This window comes from Vulpes vulpes, chromosome 2 (assembly GCF_048418805.1).
Source record: "Vulpes vulpes isolate BD-2025 chromosome 2, VulVul3, whole genome shotgun sequence".
Classification (NCBI taxonomy): domain Eukaryota; kingdom Metazoa; phylum Chordata; class Mammalia; order Carnivora; family Canidae; genus Vulpes; species Vulpes vulpes.
The window spans coordinates 91,639,770-91,659,535 of record NC_132781.1 but is presented as its reverse complement, the minus strand read 5'-3'; the positions used below and the strand labels follow the sequence as shown (position 1 = coordinate 91,659,535).

Sequence of the window (19,766 nt, the reverse complement as noted above, 5' to 3'; positions counted from 1 at the left end):
ATTTATTTCTGTGGATGGTGTAAGAAAGTGATCTACTTTCAATCTTTAGCATGTTGCTGTCCAGTTTTTTCAACACTTTGTTGGAGAGACTATCTTTTTTCCATTAGATATTCTTTCTTGCATTGTCAAAGATTAATTGACCATATAGTTGTGGGCTTGCAAATTTTATATCATTCAGTTATCCTATTTAGGAACATGGTATGACCATTCATTTATTTTTAAATTCGTACGTATTTTAGTAAAACTTAATAGCTTCTTTTCCACATATTTTCAACATACTGTGAGATTTACTCCTTGGTATTTTTGTTGTTATTATTTTGCTAATACTGGCATGGGAACATTTTTCAAATTATGCATTGTGATTTGTTATTCCTAGTGTATGGGGGAGTCACTCATTTTTAATGTTGCCCTTATATCCACTTTATTGAGCTATTTTTATTAATTATCAAAATTATTCAGTATAGTCTTCCAAATCTTTTTAGAAAGGCAGTTATATTTGCTACAAATTTTTCCTCATTGCAGTGACTAGGACATTCCAGCAGATTATCTATTTCTGTAAATGTTCCATGTCTGTTTAAAAGGAATGTGTAGGGAATGCTTGCATTGTTCCTTACCCATTCCCAATAAAAATTCTCAGCAAGCTTGTAATACAACAGTTTGAGTCTAATTTCTTTTTTCCTCTGGAACAATATTTGCTCATTTTCTTTCCTGGAGTTCTATTGAGTCTCATCTCTTGAGTCTTAGGTTTATGAGTGCTGAATCATCAGTATAAAGCCAGTTTGCAAATAAACAGAAAACAAAGCAATATATTTTACTATTTTGACTTACGTGCTCATATGCCATTCACTCTGAGCATTGACTTTTTACCATTTCTCATCCTGGGACATGAAGAGTATCTGTAAGCCAACCTCTGTTCTGGGTGCCAGGCCCTCTGTCATCATTAATAAACAGTCACTGGCAGGCTTCACTTTTCTTGCTCTCTGAGTGGCACGTTTGGAGGAAAAAATGCTGAAATCATTGAAAGTCAGTTGGATGGCTGTGTGATGGCTGTATCACCTCACCAGGTCTTACCCACTGTCTCTTGATTACAGACGGTGGGGAGCAAAAGAGGGGCCTCCACTCCCGATTGTGCCTCTGACTGCCTTCTTATCTCACTGTCACCATGTGGGACTCTACAGGAAGCTCCAAATGATGGCTCTGGGAGCATGTAGCCTATCAGAGTTTGTCTACTTGTTTTATAGTATCCTTTTCTGAATCAAGTTACTTGAAGTCTTTATGACACAAATAAGTATCCTTGACCTCTTAATCCCAGTTACCTCCTCTCTGGATGGCTGTAGTAACCTGCATGGTCTCCATATGTTCCATCTACCCCCTCCCTGCAGGGGACCCTTTAGCTGGAATGATCTTTTAAAAATGTACGCAACTCATGTGAGTCCTCCCACTCTCCTCCAAAACAATACCCTTGAATATTTCCTTTTAATCTTGAATGGAGATTAAAATCCTCAACCTGGCCTATGGGTGCAGCAGATTCCTTTGCCCACTTAATTTTTCAGCTCATCTTGGACCATTTGCCACCCAGGCTCTGGGTCTCAGCCACACTGGCCTTCGTTAGGTCTTTAACAGGCCATGCTCCAAACCTCAGTAGGGCTTTACACATACTGTTTCCTCTGACTGGTGTGCCTTTCATCATGTCCATCCTCCTCCACCAGGGAAGTCTCCTACTCTGTCCACACCTCAGTCCAGACATAGTTTCCTCAGGGAAACTTTTCCTGATGTCCCAGCCTAGAGTCCCCTATTGCAAACATCCATAACCCTGTGCCACTTTTCTGTATAGCACTTCTTAAAGTTTTCATTTATTTGGGTGGGCTTAAAAATTAAGATCTTTCTTCTCCGCTAAGCTTTATGAGCTCCACGAGGCAAAAACTAGATCTGTTTTTGTCTACCAGGATGTCTCTAGTTCCTAGTATCAGACATGGTGAATAACTGCAAATTTGTTGAATGAAAGAATTAAAAAATGGTTGGATGGTTGGAGGCATCTGGCTCCCTGATTTAGTCTCAGATACATTCTTCATCTCAATTTCACAGGCATTTATTTCTCTGTTATCAGCAGTAAGAGGATTGGAGGTAGGTATTACTCTATGTACCAGATAAGGTAATACTTTTTTTTCCCAAAGATGTTATTTAAAACACTGAGAAACATTGTTTAGAAGAGTGCCTATTGATCTTGTCTTTCCAAAAGAAATTTTGAGTAAAATGAAGGAAAAAGCAAAATCTATTCAACTTTCACATATTAGCAACATGATTGTGATAATGATAATGAACAAAGGCCTCCCAGTCTTAGAAAGGAATGTGAACTGCGAAGTATCTGAAGACTGACAGAGCCTGGAAATGTCTGAGAAGACGCAGGGGCAGGAAGACAACTAGCAAAACAACTTGCATTAATTTAAGAAGTGGAAAAGCTTATTGGAAGCATTCTTCAAAACCCTTCAGAAACTAGTAAAATAATATTTTACTATGTTTTCTCCAGCTCTTAAAACTTCACAAATGCAAATACATGATAAAATGTGAAAATAAGTATTGGCAACTAATTACATTCTCAGGGGATATTTAATTGAAAAATAAGCATATTTGCACTACTTCTTCTTAGTAAGATGTTTATGGCATCTGGTCAAAGTAGAACAAACATTTGAAAATCCTTTGACATAGCTGGTATTTAAAGAATAGCAATTGGCTAACATTTGTGGCTCTGTATGTTGAATATTTTGGCTCCCATTCGCTGGTATTCATTCTGAAAGATTTATAATCCTTTGGGGAGTGTGGTCAGTGACAAGAGTAGAACTAAATCCTGAAATGTGGAAAAACTAACTTTCCCTAATATAAAACTGTTCTAAAAAAAATCTCTCAAGTCTATGAATATGTTTCCAGATTTTCAGAAAAAAGCTGCTGATTTACAGAGTTTTTTTTCTATAAGGATCTAACTTCTCAATGATAAATGAAAATTTTCCATCCTTTGGCTTCAAAAGTGGCTTAGAGATCATTTAGAAAAATATAATGTCTTACCTTTTGGGCATCTACCACAAGTACACAATTCCTTAAAAATGTTATGTCATTGGTTATAGTGCATATGATGAAATCAAGCACACAAGATAGAAATAATCTAGAAGAGAAAAATTAAGAGACCTCGAAATGAAATAGGAAAGAATGACTGTGCTGAATGTGTAAGTAGGAAAGTGCTACCAAAGAAAATACAATGCAAGTATAGCAGTCAAGAAAGTCCTCTATCACACACCACTGAGAATGCCAGGACAGCATGCTCTGCTTCGGAGTTCGGTCTGTGTGTGTGGACTCTGTTGGCTTGACTGAGGCATGACATGCTGTTTGATACCTTCTTGCTTTCAAGTCATGCTTGAGTCTGAAGGCACTGCCTAAAGAACTCTATCTGAAGCTCTTGGTTTGCATTTTTAAACTTTTCATGTGGGAGCCCAGCTCTCCTCCTCCAGGTACACCAGGGGAACTTTTGGGCTCCTTTTAACCCAATTAAATTCAACAAAAGAATTGTTAAATAATTGTTTCTCTCGCTTTCTCTTTTTTTATATATTATGATTAGCATTTAGATTCTTCTTTATGATTTATGAAATATCTGCCTTCTGTTTTTAAAAAGAAAAGCATCAAAAGTGCTAATGTGTGTTTGGAGAGGTCCTGTACCCCAAAAAAGGGAGATTATAAAATTGAATGTAATAAGGATTTACTATTTTATGTTTCAAAATGAACTGTAGGACGATTGGTGGTGGTAAAAATTTCTCTTGATATAGACAAAAAGGCATTAAAAGCTATGGGAAGAAAACTCCTTATTTTCAATGTAAATAGTAAAGTGAAGGCTTTTGCCATTCTCAACTTAATCTTGAATATAGAGGACAGCCTGGATTACTCAGGAAGAAAATTAATATGAAAAGCAGACTGACAATGGTTTCAGCACAGGATAGTGGTTTGTAATATTTTTAGAGATGTGGAGGGGCTTTTATGGATGCATTAAGAGGAAAGGCTGAAGTCTAAACCTTTCTATCTTTTTGATGCTTGCCCTCTTATAATCCCATTTCAGCTTCTTATTTTAAAAGTAACACATCATATTGTATTCACAAAAGGATTTGTGTGTGTGTTTGAGATATGAAGGAGGAGGTTGGGCTGCTTGAATACAATTTCCACTTTTGTGTAAATGTATCTATGAACATGTATCTGTAATATAGCAATATAAAGTCATAATCAGCAAATGAGAATAAACATATTTTGTAGGTGTCTTTCTTCAAAAAGGAAAGAGATTTATTTGAGGCCATTCATACTGTGTTTTGAGGCAGAGACCGAAGGCCATCTTTCATGAGCACCTTTTACAAAAATAGTTTATCCTTAGCTCCATTAGAAATATTGCTCTTGTGTCTTATGAACTATTTCGGTGCTTATACTGGAACTCTTATTTACCATCCCGTCTAAATAGGAGAAGTAATATGTACTATGTTGCATCCATCAGAAGATTTTTTAAAGCATTAATGATGGGTGGACATTGCTTAAGAATTCCTGCAATGAATTCTGATTATAATTTCCTGGTGCATCTGTTTCACTGATCAATCATTACATTCTTTTAAATTCTCCCAGATTGTTTTACCTTAAAGGAGCCATTCCCCACTACCTTTTACAGCTGGTGATTAGCCAAGCAGACATTGATCACATGATTCTCAACACTGGGATAGCATTTTGCATGCGATACTGAAGGCTACCTTTTTGTCCTTTATCCATACACGGAGTCATCTCCAGTTCCTAATGGGCTTGCCACCTCCTTCCCTACTTAATCCTGGTCCCAGCGTGGATTGTTGTACTGCTTCCCACATGGTTTCCCTTTCCTCAGGTTTTCCCCTGTTCCAGACTGTTCTACATACATCTGTGAGAATAATTTCCAGACACGATTTGGATTGCACAGTATGCTGTTCAAGAACTACAGGGACCGCCTGTTACCTCTGCATAAAACTTACATTCCTCAGTGGATTTCTCAAGGCTTGCCCCTCGACTCTATTTAATGTACTAATACCACCTAATGCTCTAGCTGTTTAAAGCAGGCAGACCACCTTTAAATGTTGACTCTTAATTGGAATAATGTTTTATGATACTCTGTAAAGCTTTTTTGTGCTTCAACTCTACATGATTCATTTAACAAATTATAACCCACTCGGAGAACTTAAAAAAATTTAACATGCCATGTATGGGGAGACACATTTCCCAGTTCATGGATTCATAACCATTAAGGAAATTTCTATAGAAGCATGATCTTATTTAACCTTTCCATGGCCTTGCGTTTTCGTAGGGAGGAAATCAGACAGCTACAGTGATTGCATTGTGTTCAATGAAAGATTTCAACTTGGCGCAAGAGACCTGCCAGTTGGCAATCAGAGATGTTGGAGGCCTTGAAGTTTTGATAAATTTACTGGATACAGATGAAGTCAAATGTAAGGTGAGTGGCTTACCTCACGTGGGTGATGAGCCTTGTTCATCCCTCTTTGTGCTTCTCTTTTTACTGATACATCTCTGCTATCTCTGCCTAGTTCTTGTCTTTGCCTGCTCATCTCACTGATAGCTTGTTCCTTTTGTTCACTGCTCTTCTCTTCTTGGCTGTTCTTTATCTTCTGGTTCTTTTCCAGAACCTTTTCTATGTGCTTCTTAAATGATGAATGTTTGTCTGCATAATTGAAGGAAAATAAGGAGGCTATGTGTAACACCTGGGAACAGAAGGCATTTCCTTTAAAAACTTCATGAGGGAAGGATTTGAGGTAGACTTGGAATTTTAAAACTCTAGGACTGGTTATGTATTAAGCACTTATTTTCACCTCTAACTCCTATTTTCTCATTTAGATTGGTTCATTAAAAATCCTAAAGGAAATCAGTCATAATCCTCAAATCAGACGTAATATTGTTGACCTTGGGGGCTTACCAATTATGGTTAATATACTTGATTCTCCACATAAGAGTCTGAAATGCCTGGCAGCTGAGACAATCGCAAATGTTGCCAAGTTTAGAAGAGCCCGACGGGCAGTGAGACACCATGGAGGCATTACCAAACTGGTGAGTACCTCTGCCATTGTCATCAGCACATCACCTGCCACCAAGATGTCACCTCTCTGCTGTCCTTCCTGGCCACTCCTGGATGTTAAATAACCATAGGTGTGTTCCAGGAACCTTCTTTGGTATAACATCCTCAAAAATTGTTTTTGTGTATTCACATTAGCAACTGGCCAGAAAACAGGTCTGATCTTATTTTTCAAAGATATATACATCTAAATAAGAGATGTAATTTGCACCTACCACATTGGTGGGGAGACGTTTATGTGTGTGTGTAGTGTCGGGAAGTGCTCTGGTAGTCCATGCTCTCTGCTCTGGTGAGCTCACCATGAGGACTGCCTCCCAAGGAGACTGTCAGAGCAACAGACATTTATTCATCTCATTGTTACTTATGATAGTGACAACTGAAAACTATGTTTACCATATGAGATTGGTAAAATAATATGAAGTGTATCTCGAGGAAACATGCATCATCAGCTATCAGTATATAATATTATATAAAATTATGACAGGATCAAAACCTGATTGACACATATGACCCCAATTTTCAAAGACCTACCTAACAAGTATATAACAAGTTTTCTATAAAAACATGTGAAATAAATACACAAAATTGTACGCAGGTGTTTCCTCTGAAATAACTACCAATTTTTTTTCATATTTTTCCACATTTGCCAATTTGTTGTGTATTATTTTTATAATTAAAAAATGATTATATCAATAACTGTCACTGAAAGAAATAAGTGAACATTCTGTTCAACACTCATGTCAAGAAAACGTAGGGCATTAAGGAAATGCATTTTCATCCACCTTCCAAAGGATCTTGTGTTCCTCCTATAGCGTTTACATACTGGACAGTCTCCACTTCTATAGTTTGAGCTCCTTGAGATAAGAGATGTGTCTTACTTATCTTACTGTCATCTATAGCACTTAGCCCAGTACCCTACACATATGAAAGGTTAATAAATATACACTGAATCAATATGCATTTAACAGGAATGCATACACAGTGAAATGTGTTTAGAAATTTACTGAGAGATTCTGTGTACAGATCTTCCTTGATTTACAATGGAGTTATATGTCCAGATAAACCCATTGTAAGTTGAAAATACCGTAAGTTGAAATGCATTTAAGTTGAAATGCATTTAATACAGCTAACATACTGAATATCACAGATAAGCCTTGCCTACCTTAAACATGCTCAAAATACTTCTCTTAGCCTCTAGTTGGGCAAAATTATCTAACACAAAGCCTATTTTGTAATAAAGCATTGATATCTCCTGTAATTTACTGAATACTGTACAGAAAGTGAAAACACAATGGCTACAGATTGGGAACAAAATGGTTGTAACCATATCAGTTGCTTACCCTTGTGATGTTGTGGCTGACAGACCTGAGGCTTGCTGCCACTGTCCAGCATCACAAGAATGTAACATACATATTACTAGCTCAGATAAAATTCCAAATAGGATTTCTACTGAATGCATATCACTTTCACACCATAGTAAAGTTGAAAAATAAGTTGAACCATCATAAATTGGGGACCGTCTGATGTCACTTGTAATCTGTAGATCACAATAGAGTGTAATTATTTGCTTCAAAAATAAGATAGATTTATGGCTGCATAGATGGATAAATAGATGGTTAGCTATGAGATAAAACAAATGTGATAATGTTAATTATAGAATCTAGGGGATGTATACATTTTTTGCTGTATAATCACTGTACAACTCTTTCAGCCATTGTGTATGTTTGAAAATTTTTCATAATAAAATGTTGGGGAAAGGTAATTATTAGTATGATTATCAATGTTCTGCTTAAGTAATGAAATAATACATTAGGCTGATGTGGCTGTCTACTGGAATTATGAATAATGTATAGAATAAATGAATAATGTAACTTAAAACTATAAATTTTAGTAAATTTCTTTTATGAGAGTCTTATATATCACATTCGGGGACCTAGAATTTGGTACCTGAATTGCAATTACTTAGTCAAGATAATGCTACACATTTTAATATAATCTTACATGATAGCTAAGTTAGGAATGGGAAAGAAGAGTAATAGATCAACCATTAATAGACTTGTAATTACTAGGTTGAGAACACATCTGAGAAAGATCAGGATTGGTAATCCATTTTTGGTTTGCTAACAATATGAGGGTAGATGACATACAGATAAGAGTCCCTCACTAAAATGGGAAGAGAGGGAGATCACTCAGTACAGAGATGGAACAGTGGGCTTGTTATGACATCAGAGCAAGGGAATGGAGGTTAAAAGGAGAGCAGGCAGGAGGCCATTGACCACAGTGGGGTTTGGGCACTTAGATGGAGATAGATCTCGAAAGAGGCACACGTGGTAGAAAACCTGGGCAGAAGTTAAGAATTCTGAGCAAGCAGAAAGAATGCATCCATGCAGGGAAGGATTGTAAGAACCCGGGCTGCAGATATAGTATACAAATATTGTTAATATAAATGTAACAGCCATATTAATATTAATACAATCTTGGTGAGATTAAATTTCTTGTAGGAAGGAAATATAAAGGCTCCCAAATCTGGAGGAAGGTATATTTTGAAGGGTTTTGTTTCTTTGCTTTCACTGACTATTTCTGTGTAGTATGAAAATTAATTCTTAGAAGTATTCTGATTTTTGATGGAAGTTAGCTTGGTATCAGCCCTGTAACTGTTGTGGGAAATCTTGTTTTATTTTAAAGATTCCCACATACATTGTATTTATCTGTTTTTGTAGGTCGCTTTACTGGACTGTGCACAGAGTTCAGCAGAACCAGCTCAATCAAGTCTGTATGATGCCAGAGACGTGGAAGTAGCTCGCTGTGGGGCACTGGCATTATGGAGCTGTAGTAAGAGTTATGCGAATAAAGAAGCCATTCGTAAAGCCGGCGGCATACCTTTGTTGGCTCACTTACTGAAGACTTCTCATGAAAACATGCTAATTCCAGTGGTGGGGACATTGCAAGAATGTGCATCAGAGGTACTCAAGCCAGCTCTGCTTCCCTTGTTTTCATTTACATTAACTTTTTTTTAGTTGAATAATAATTTTTAAGATTATTGTGACTGCTAAGGATTTTTTTTGAGAAGTCAGCAGTTCTTTAGGAAGAGATGAAACTAATAGAACATTAATTAAATGGTTACCTGTGTGATGTATTTTTTAAAATGTTGACTAAATTCTCTTATGATACAGTTCTGTTAATCTTGGACTTTAGTGTTTTTTAAGAAAGTTTGTTTGGCATACTTATTAGTAAATGTAAATAGATATTTATATGCATGCATTACACATGTAAATATTTAAATTTAAGGGATCCCTGGATGGCTCAGTGGTTTAGCACCTGCCTTTGGCCCAGGGTGTGATCCTGGAATCCTGGGATCAAGTCCCATGTGAGGCTCCCTGCATGGAGCCTATTTTTCCTTCTGCCAGTGTCTCTGACTCTTTCTCTGTGCCTCTCATGAATAAATAAATAAAATCTTTAAAAAAATATTTAAATTTGTATTCTTAGGAAAACTACCGAGCTGCAATCAAAGCAGAAAGGATAATTGAAAATCTAGTGAAGAACCTAAATAGTGAGAATGAACAACTACAGGAACATTGTGCCATGGCCATCTACCAGGTATGGTGGACTCCCCAGCAAAGTTGTGGTGTTCTTCATATAGTTAAGGTGGCATTTCTAAATATGAAGTTTCATTCTCTGGCGCTATGACTCAGGAATCTGCATTTTCAGCAAGAATCCCCAGGGATTTTTCTGCACACACAGGTCTGCATCACTGTGCTAATGATAGATGCCTGTGTATGTGAGAGAGAGAAGCCTGCTCCAACATATCTTGATTATGTACATTTCTAGAAGGTACTTATATATCTTTGTCTCCTAAAACAAGTTACTTAGTGTAAAATAGCTAAATATATGCATGGTGCCTTTATATTGCTTTTCTTTTTTTTTATTTTTTTTTAAATTTTTTTTATTTATTTATTTATGATAGGCACACAGTGAGAGAGAGAGAGGCAGAGACACAGGCAGAGGGAGAAGCAGGCTCCATGCACCGGGAGCCGGACGTGGGATTCGATCCTGGGTCTCCAGGATCGCGCCCTGGGCCAAAGGCAGGCGCCAAACCACTGCGCCACCCAGGGATCCCTATATTGCTTTTCAAGTACCCTGTTCAAACATACTGATCTTGGGAAATTTATCTTCTGCCAAGACGGATGATGAATGAGTGTGTGCTTGTGTGTGTGTGTGTGTATTCCTGTTGTATCTTTTTATTATTTTAATCTTCATTAGCTTTTTGTGAGTTATGCATTTCATAGTACATCAGAAAATGGAAGAAAAGGTAGCCTTGACAAATTAGTAGATGGCTGCTTACTGGCCATTCCAGCCTCTACCTATCAGAGAAATCAGAGCTGATTTCCTAGAGGAATACATTTTAAAATGTGCACAGTGACAGTATGCCAGAATGACAGAGTTAGAGAAAGGGGTTCATGTCAGTAGAGAATTGTATTAGTTTGCAAGGGCTGCCATAACAAAATACCATACACTGGGTGTCTTAAATAACAGAAATTTATTTCCTTTAGTTCTGGAGGTTACAAGTTTGAGATCAAGGTGTTGATAGCATTGATTCCTTCTGGAGACTCTCTCCTTGGCTTGTAGATGGTCATCTTCATGTTCACATGTCTCCACATGTTCCTTCCTCTGTGTCCTAATATTTTTCTTCTAAGGATACCAATCATATTGGGTTAGAGCCCACTTCAGTGACCTTTTTTAACCTTAATTACCTCTTTAAAGATTTTATCTTCAAATATGGTTACATTCTGACATACAGGGGTTAGGACTTTGATATATATCAGTTTTAAGGAAACACAACTCATAACGAGATATATATATATATATATAGCCTTGACTTGCATACATGCCTCATATGAGTAATTATAAAGGATTGGTTAGAAATAGTGATTAAGTTTTTAGAAGTTGCAATGTAAAAAACTGAAAATCATAAATAAAAGATAAAATGGCAGGTGCCTTGTGTGCATTTACTGTGAGGATTTCTTCTAGTGGCCCTCACAGATGATGCATGACATGCATCTGTATCATGTGGCCTCACAACCAACTGTATGCCTAGGATGATAACATATATATATATACACCAAATTTAGCATCTTTTTTCTCTCAAACCTGGGAATCATGATAAGCTGGGAACATCTATGCAGTACATATTTACTTCAAAAGATGACACAAATATGGATAAACATAATACTTATCTCAAAGGATGACACAAACTTCTGGACAAATATATATGAATATAATGCCATTTGCTATTGATATAACTAACTCTTCAGAGCATAGAAACTCTATTAGGGAAATGCTCATCTCTTAGATTTGGGGGCAGAAACACTGAAGATCAGACTAAAGCTTTATCACTCAGCTATCTTTTCTATACTTTCCCGAGACTGGGGATTGCATGACTGCAGAAATTCTCTGTCCATGCATGTGGTATTCTAGATTTCTTACCAACCTCTCTTTCTGTCTTCATGGAAGCCCACACTACCTCAGAACAGCTTGGAAGAATTTCCAAGCATGTAGAAAGTTCTAGACATTGCCAAAATCATGTAAGGGAAGAGAGACACTGTCAGATAACTGCCAATATAAAGGAGAATTATATTTTATTTGGAGGCCCCTTCAGAAAATGATACTCTCTGAAAAGAAGATTTGTAGCCACCAGCATGTCAGCCTCTTTAACAATCACTGGAAGCTTGATATTCCTTCATCACTGACAGCCTCTGATTTGACTTTTTGTGTAGTGTGCTGAAGATAAGGAAACCCGTGACCTGGTTAGACTGCACGGAGGACTTAAACCCCTGGCCAGTCTGCTCAATAACACTGACAATAAAGAACGGTTGGCTGCTGTCACTGGGGCAATATGGAAATGTTCTATCAGCAAAGAGAATGTGACCAAGTAAGAGAAGCCTTTTAATATTCTATAATAAAAACATGGCCATTGAGGAATAGCTGTATTCTTAACTCACTGAAACTACATTGTATATAGTGAGTCCTTCAACTAACATCTTCTCTTATTAATATGTAAATTTTAAAAAAGATTTTATTTATTTGAGAGAGAGAGAGAGAGTATGAGTAAGGTGAGGCAAAGAGGAAGAGGGAGAAGTAGACTCCACTGAGCGGGGAGTCCAACATGGGGTTTGATCCCAGGATGCTAAGATTATGACCTGAGGCAAAGGCTGGCACTTAACCAACTGAGCTATCCAGGTGCCCCAATATATAAATGTTTCTAAATAAAAGTATGGATGCATAAAATTTGTGGCCATTAAACTACATTCCCATAATGTTATTTTAGTAAAGAATCGATCCTAATACAACTCCTATAGTTTTTATACATGTACCTTCTAGACCAATTTGGCAGAATCAAGGTATTTTTAGAAATGAAAGACTTCTACTTCCCATCCCACCACCTGGCAATGGTTTTCTGTGCCTCACTAAAGGACTTGCTGACATAGTCTGTGTGAATGGGTTCTTTTTCTTTGGGGCAGCTGTTTAAATTATAAGTATCTCTGATTTCTTGTAGAGACCTGTGATGGTGAGGGGTTGAATTTCCCACTGAATCTTTAGAGATGGAAGTGGTTCCATTCTTTTTCCTTTTTTAAACATAATTGAGTCAGCTGAATGCCAGTTAACCAGTTAAAGTGTAGTCATTTTCAAATTATTTCATTGAATTTTAAAATACTTGTAAACTGATTTATTTTAATCTTCAAATTTATCTCTTCATATACTTTTAGAGTTCTTATGCCCTATGATGTATATTCTGAGGCAACCCTTCTTTGTCTGAATGTGATGATTTTTTTTTAAGATCCTCAGGCACCCCCCTCTCTGATCACGAAGCCCTGATGGCTACTCTGTGTGTGAGACACAGCCCCCAGCAGCACACCCCTGACCCCACTCAGGGACCAGCAGAAAGGTCGAGGTTGATCAGCGTATTAAAGGAGGCCTGGACAGAGCTGGACCTGGGTGTGGCTCAAGCTCAGTGGTGGGCCACCTTCGCTGGCTACGTGATTGGCCTAGGGCTGCTTCTGCTGGCACTGCTGTGTGCCTTGGCAGCTGGAGGAGGGGTCAGGGAAGTTGCCATACTCTTCTGGACCCCCAGCATGGGAGTGCTGCTGGGGGCGGGTGCAGTCTACCTCTTCCACATGCAGGAGGCCAAGGGCTTATCGAGGGCTCACGCTGAGCTCCAGCACGTGCTGAGAAGAGCAAGGGAGGCTCTTAAAAAAAGAAAGGCTCTTTCTATTTACCTGAGAGAGAGAGAGAAAGTATGCGTGTGTGGGGGGAGGGTGAGAGGGAGAGAGAGAATCTCAAGCAGACTCCCCACTGAGCATGGAGCCCAACTTGGGGGCTTGATCTCTGAATGTTGAGATCATGACCTGCACTGAAATCAAGAGGCAGATGCTCAATCAGCTGAGCCACCCAAGTGCCCCTCAGTGTGATGATTTAACAAGAAATTCACATCTTACTTAACAGAAGATAGATTTATTTTTGTTTTGTTCATGTAAAATAGTCTCTATGACATGGGAAAAACACTTGTAGAATAGTAGAACTGCTGACACTGTCATTTGGAAGAAGTTGTAGTTGTCTTAGAGACTGTATAGTATAGTGATTAAAGGTGCAAATGGCTAGATATGGATGCCAGCATCGCTGTGTACCAAGCTTCAAATGAGCTTTCTGAGAATGGGGATTGTGATCGTACTTGCATCATAATAGGGTTTTTGTAAGGACTGAGTGAGCATATGGTTGGCATTTGGCAATTTTGTGCTATTAATATTATCAGCTGATTTTATACCAAAATTAATATCGTTCCTCTCTTTCCCTCCCCCTATCTCTTTTTCTTGTGATGAACTTAGGTTTCGAGAATACAAAGCCATTGAAACTTTGGTGGGACTTTTAACTGACCAGCCTGAAGAAGTACTTGTGAATGTGGTTGGTGCATTGGGAGAATGTTGTCAGGAATATGAAAACCGTGTCCTTGTCCGGAAATGTGGTGGCATTCAACCACTCGTAAACCTCCTTGTTGGAATAAACCAAACTCTTCTTGTCAATGTCACAAAAGCAGTTGGTGCTTGTGCAGTAGAACCTGAAAGTATGATGTAAGTAGCTTCACAACTGAAAGATTTTATTTGAGAGTGTTAGGGGAAATGCTCAGGTCATAATAGAATAGTGTCATCACTTAGAATTGGCGTGCACAAATGGTGAAAAAGTAAAATGGATTTACTTATAAATAACCACAAGATTATCAGTCATGAGTTACAGAGCCACATTGTTCCTTTGGATGAGCTTGAGGGCTGAGGCTGGGCATATTGGGAGGACTTAACATTCCCAGTAATTAATATCCCACCTGGAAACCTTCATATAATCAACAAAATTTTTCTCTGCTTCCTAAGGAAGAATTATCTATCTATCTAACTGAGACCCTAGGTAGTTCTAGGTAGCATTCTCACAGTATCCTTGTTTCTCAATTCAATTCAGCAAACATATTTTAAGCACCTAACAAGTTAGCTGTGAACTAACAAGGGAAAGAGACAAAGAATTTTAAGCTGTGATCTTGTTCCTTAAGCAAATTTTTGTCTAATTAGGAAGAAAAGACTTAAACGTTATACAATGTAAGAACAATAGCAAGATTATATAGAGATTATACATACATAAATATATATTTAAAAATATAAACATATTTGTGTATAAATTAAATGTAAATATATTTACATGAAATATGATTGTATGTGTGTGTGTGTGTGTGTGTGTATGTGTGCAGAAAGGCAAGAATCCATATGGGTCAAATATTGTATGAGGGTTATCCAGAGAACCAGAACCAACAGGATGAGAAAGGTGGGAGGAGTAGGGGGGATAGATTTAAGGAATTGGTTCAGGTGATTGTGGAGGCTTGGCAAGTCCCAAGGCTGCAGGCTGGAGACTCAGGAAAGAGCGGCATTTTGAGGTCAAAAGCAGTTTGCTGGCAGAATTCCTTCTTGCTCAGAGGAAGTCAGCCTTTTTTTCTACTAAGGCCTTCTGATTGGATGAGGCCCACTAAGTCATGGAGGATTATCTGCTATACTCAAAGTCCACCAATTTAGATATCAATCTCATCCCAGAAAATACCTTCACAGAAATATGCAAAACAATGTTTGAGCAGGGGCGCCTGGGTGGCGCAGTTAGTTGAGCACTTGACTCTTGATCTCAGCTCAGGTCATGATCTCAGGGTTGTGAGATCAAGTCCCACATCAGGCTTCTATGTTGAGTATGGGTCCTGCTTGAGATTCTCCCTCTTGCTCTGGTCCTCCTGCTGGCATGTATGCTCTCTCTCTCTCTCTCTCTCTCTCTCTCAAAAAAAAAAAAAGTTTGATCAAGTATCTGGGCATCCCTTAACCCAGCTAAGTTGACACATCAACATTAACCATCACATATCCACCCCTTGTCAACTTGGTACCCACTCATGCATCTCCTTAAACCATACTTAATCTCCATAGAAAGATAATAACAAGGCCATATTCCTGCCTACCACTATACAACTATCCAGTGTACCACTGAAAATGCACTTAGCCCTTTTCTTAGAAGAGGAAGCAAAGTTCTTGGATGATGTTTATTCTTTTCCTTGATATCCTATAAATACACTGATGTAAAGTTCATCATACTTAAAAACTATGATAGAAAGTTAATGTCTCATTTACATGATAAGAGGATAAGAGGGAAGAAAAGAAACACACACACACACACACACACACACACACATAATCCATAACAAAATAAGGAGTATGTGACAATCACAGTACTCATTCTATAACTGGCCATGTGGTCATAGCTGGTATTTACAACTACCTTCTTTCATGACCCATTCCATATTCCCTTTGCTTTCAGCAAGTACTTTAGCTGGTTGTGGTTCTTTACCTGGTGGGGTAACCCAAACCTTCATTCCTGAAGGTCTGGGCCATTAGTATTCCTGCCTAGATTGGGTTGTTCTAATTTTCCATCTACCTTAATCACAGGGCATGGTAATACTTAAGAGATGCCCTAAGGGATCTCCTGTTTTCCAGATAATAGTCTTCTTTACCTCCATTGTGGAGTAGCAGTCCCTCGATAATTGGGATCAGTCACCCCAGCCAACACAGTAACTCCCTCCATTGCTTATTGATTTAGAGGCATGGGGAGGCCAGAGTGCCTGGGAGGCAGGTTTAACTTTCAATTCAGTATAACCATTGTTGTGTCTCCTAGTGGAAGCATTCCTCCCTGTGGGACAAAGACCTCTAAACCAGCAAAGTAGAAGGTCACAGGAACAGGAAGCAAAAAATTTGCTAGTGGATCAGTCACTAGGGGTAATAGTGAGTCGTAGGTACCACTCTCATTTCCATTCCCTGATTCCTAGACCCATGAGTCCTGGCTATGTATGAAAGAACACCAAGTTATTTGGCAATTGGTTAGCTCTATTGGCCTATCCTATATAATCCCAGAGATCTGGCAACCTTCCTTCATTTCATCTTTTTCTGTCCACTTCAGTCCAGGAGAGCAGTGTTTATTAAGATGGTTGATTGGATCCATGAGTCACACCTATAATCTTTTAATCATATGACTCTCCTATGTATCTCCCATATCATTTCATTCTGATTCACTCCTTCATTCAGCTCTTCAGTATGTATGACCAGGCACCCAGGGCTGCTGTGTAAGGATATATCCTGCACAACTCTAGGGAGCACCATTCCCGTGGACGTATACAGAGCATCATACTTTGGGGCCATACATACAACCCTGCAGAAATGTATTATTTCCTATCTATTTCACCATTTGGTACCAGAAGCTTTTACCCTATGCCAGTCGTCTCTGGTAGTGCCCTCTTCCTTCTCACTTTCCTGGCTTTTGTGACTCATTTGTGTTCATGAAGGTCCTCTTCCTTCATGGGAAGCCTGCAACTTCTAAGACAGCCCTGAAACACTGTTAATGTGAATCTCATCTCACCGCATATCTGGAATAAAAGTACTAAAGCCTCTATAATTCTTTTTGGATTTGGCTTCTGGAACCTTAGGCTCAGGGATTTCAGGCACCAAGGAACACTAGCTGTACGCATGATAACTTCAAGGAAAGAAGGGCTTATAAAACAGTTTTCTATTGTATTTCTCTTTCGGAAAAACACATGGTGTTCAGTAGCACATGATAAACACTTGTCAGTATTGGGTTTATGTATTTCTTTTGATCTTTGGCTCTTGCTTACTTTTTGTCTCTCACATCTGCCAATGACACCAGCTGCCTCTGAACTTGTTTTGAATGTATCCTCCTGCTCTCTGCCTTCAGTTGAGGTTCTGGCATCTCTTACCTGGACAATTGAAGCAGGTCCTATTTGTTCTCATCTCACATCTCTCCCCTTCCACACCTCCCTGCATGGCACTGAAATTTATTCTTCTAAACTGTAGGTCTGATAGGGTTGTTTTCTTGGCCTAAAGAACTATCAATGCCCTCTCAAGCTTTGAAAACCCAACCTAAGTTCCTTACCCTGGTATTCAAAGCATTTGCCTCCTGGCCCCTTTCTACCTCTCAAGCTTCATCTTGAAAGTAGAGTGTATAATGTATATAGTAACCAACAATTTTTCCCTATAGTGAAGAGTCTGTTTCTTGGTTTGTCTCTCTCTGTATTTTTTCCTTTATTATTTGTTTTGTTTCTTAAATTCTACATGAGTGAGAATATGATATTTGTCTTTCTCTAATTTCACTTAACATTATATGCTTTAGCTCCATCCATGTCATTGCAAATGGCAAAATTGTATTCTTTTTATGGCTAAATAATATTCCATTATGTGTATCGGGGTGTGTGTGTGTGTGTACACTTAGGCTTCCTCCAGTAGTTTGGCTATTGTAAATGCAATAAACATAAAGGTTTATGTATCACTTTGAATTAGTGTTTTTGTATTTTAGAAGTAAATACTCAGTAGTGTGATTCCAGGATCATAGGGTAGTTCTATTTTTAACTTTTTGAGGAACCTCCATACTGCAGAGTGGTTGCACCAGTTTGCATTCGCACCAACACTGCAAGAGGGTTCCTGTCTCCACATCCTTGCCAGCACCTGTTGTTTCACATGTTACTGATTTTAGCCATTCTGACAGGTGTGAGGTGATATCTCATTGTGGTTTTGATTTGTATTTCCTTGATGCCAAGTAATGTTGAGCATGTTTTCATGTGTTTGTTGGCCATCTGTATGTCTTCTTTGAAGAAATGTCTGTTCATGTCTTCTGCCTATTTTTAAATTGGGTTATTATTTTTTTTTGGCTGTTGAGTTGTATAAGTTCTTTATATATTTTGAATACTAACCTCTTATTGTGGATCTGTCATTTGCAAATATCTTCTCCCATTCAGGTGGTTGCCTTTTAGTTTTGTTGATTGTTTCCTTTGCTATGCAAAAGCTTTTTATTTTTATTAAGTCCCAATAGTTTATTTTTGCTTTTGTTCTCCTTGCCTCAGGAGACATACTTAGAAAGATGTTGCTATGGCCGGTGTCAGAAATTACTGCCTGCACACTCTTCAAGGATTTTTAAAAATATTTTATTTATTTATTCATGAGAGATACACACACAGAGAGAGAGAGGGAGAGGCAGAGACACAGGCAGAGGGAGAAGCAGGCTCCATGCCAGAAGCCCAATGTGGGATTCAATCACAGGACTCAGATCACACCCTGAGCCAAAGGCAGACTACTCAACCGCTGAGCCACCCAGACGTCCCTCTTAAAGGATTTTTATGGTTTCAGGTCTCACATTTAGGTCTTTCATCCATTTTGAGTTTACTTTTATGTATAGTATAAGAAAGTGTCCAGTATCATTCTTTTGCATGTAGCTGTCCAGTTTTCCCAACACCATTTGTTGAAAAGACTGTCTTTTCCCATTGCATATTCTTTCCTCTTTTGTCAAAAACTAGTTGACCACATAAGGATGGATTTATTTCTGGGTTTTCTGTTCTGCTCCAATAATAAATAACAAATATATTGAATTCCATTCATATAGGTTAGAATTAATTATTGCAAAGCCCCTCCTTCTATTCTGTATCTCTGATTTAATGATTTCCACATAAGTTATTACCAGGTTATCTAGTTGACCTGTAAAAATTACTTCTAAATGTCATCATTACATTACTTTTACAACAGGCCTTCAAACTCTTTTTAATATAACTATATTAGGCAAATTGTTATATTGATTTTTCAGTTGAACCCATTCAAGGAAAAGCCAGAGGAAACAGCTACATATTTTTCTTTTTTTTTTTTTAATTAAGATTTATTTATTTGACAGAGAGAACACAAGCAGAGGGAACAACAGGCAGAGGAAGAGGGAGAAGCAAGCTCCCTGATGAGAGGGAGCCCAATGCAGGACTCAATCCCAGGACTCTGGGATCCTGACCTGAGCCTAAGGCTTAACCGACTGAGCCACTTGGGGACCCCATATAGTTTTCTTATTCTGAATCTTAACATAGGTTTTGAAGCAACAAAATGTAATGAGGAACAACTCAGTAATAAACAGCAAGCCTCAAGGACTTTCTGACTGAGTTGAGGAGACAGACAAGTAATTTTACTATGGTAGAGTAGATAATGAAATGGCTATAAACAAACATTATTTGTAAATATACAGTACTAGTTTG

The 19,766-nt window shown here is 38.2% G+C and overlaps 1 protein-coding gene across 4 annotated transcripts in view; it reads left to right on the top strand.

The window, feature by feature from the left end:
• ODAD2 (outer dynein arm docking complex subunit 2) overlaps positions 1–19,766 on the top strand; it is a 184,941-nt gene that overhangs the window by 51,970 nt on the left and 113,205 nt on the right. For all 4 annotated transcript variants that reach the window (XM_072749250.1, XM_072749251.1, XM_072749252.1 and 1 more), the window contains 6 exons: positions 5,351–5,497; positions 5,896–6,105; positions 8,851–9,093; positions 9,617–9,727; positions 11,905–12,059; positions 14,011–14,253. In XM_072749250.1, the coding sequence (XP_072605351.1) occupies positions 5,351–5,497; positions 5,896–6,105; positions 8,851–9,093; positions 9,617–9,727; positions 11,905–12,059; positions 14,011–14,253 (1,109 nt within the window). The remainder of the gene's footprint in view (positions 1–5,350; positions 5,498–5,895; positions 6,106–8,850; positions 9,094–9,616; positions 9,728–11,904; positions 12,060–14,010; positions 14,254–19,766) is intronic.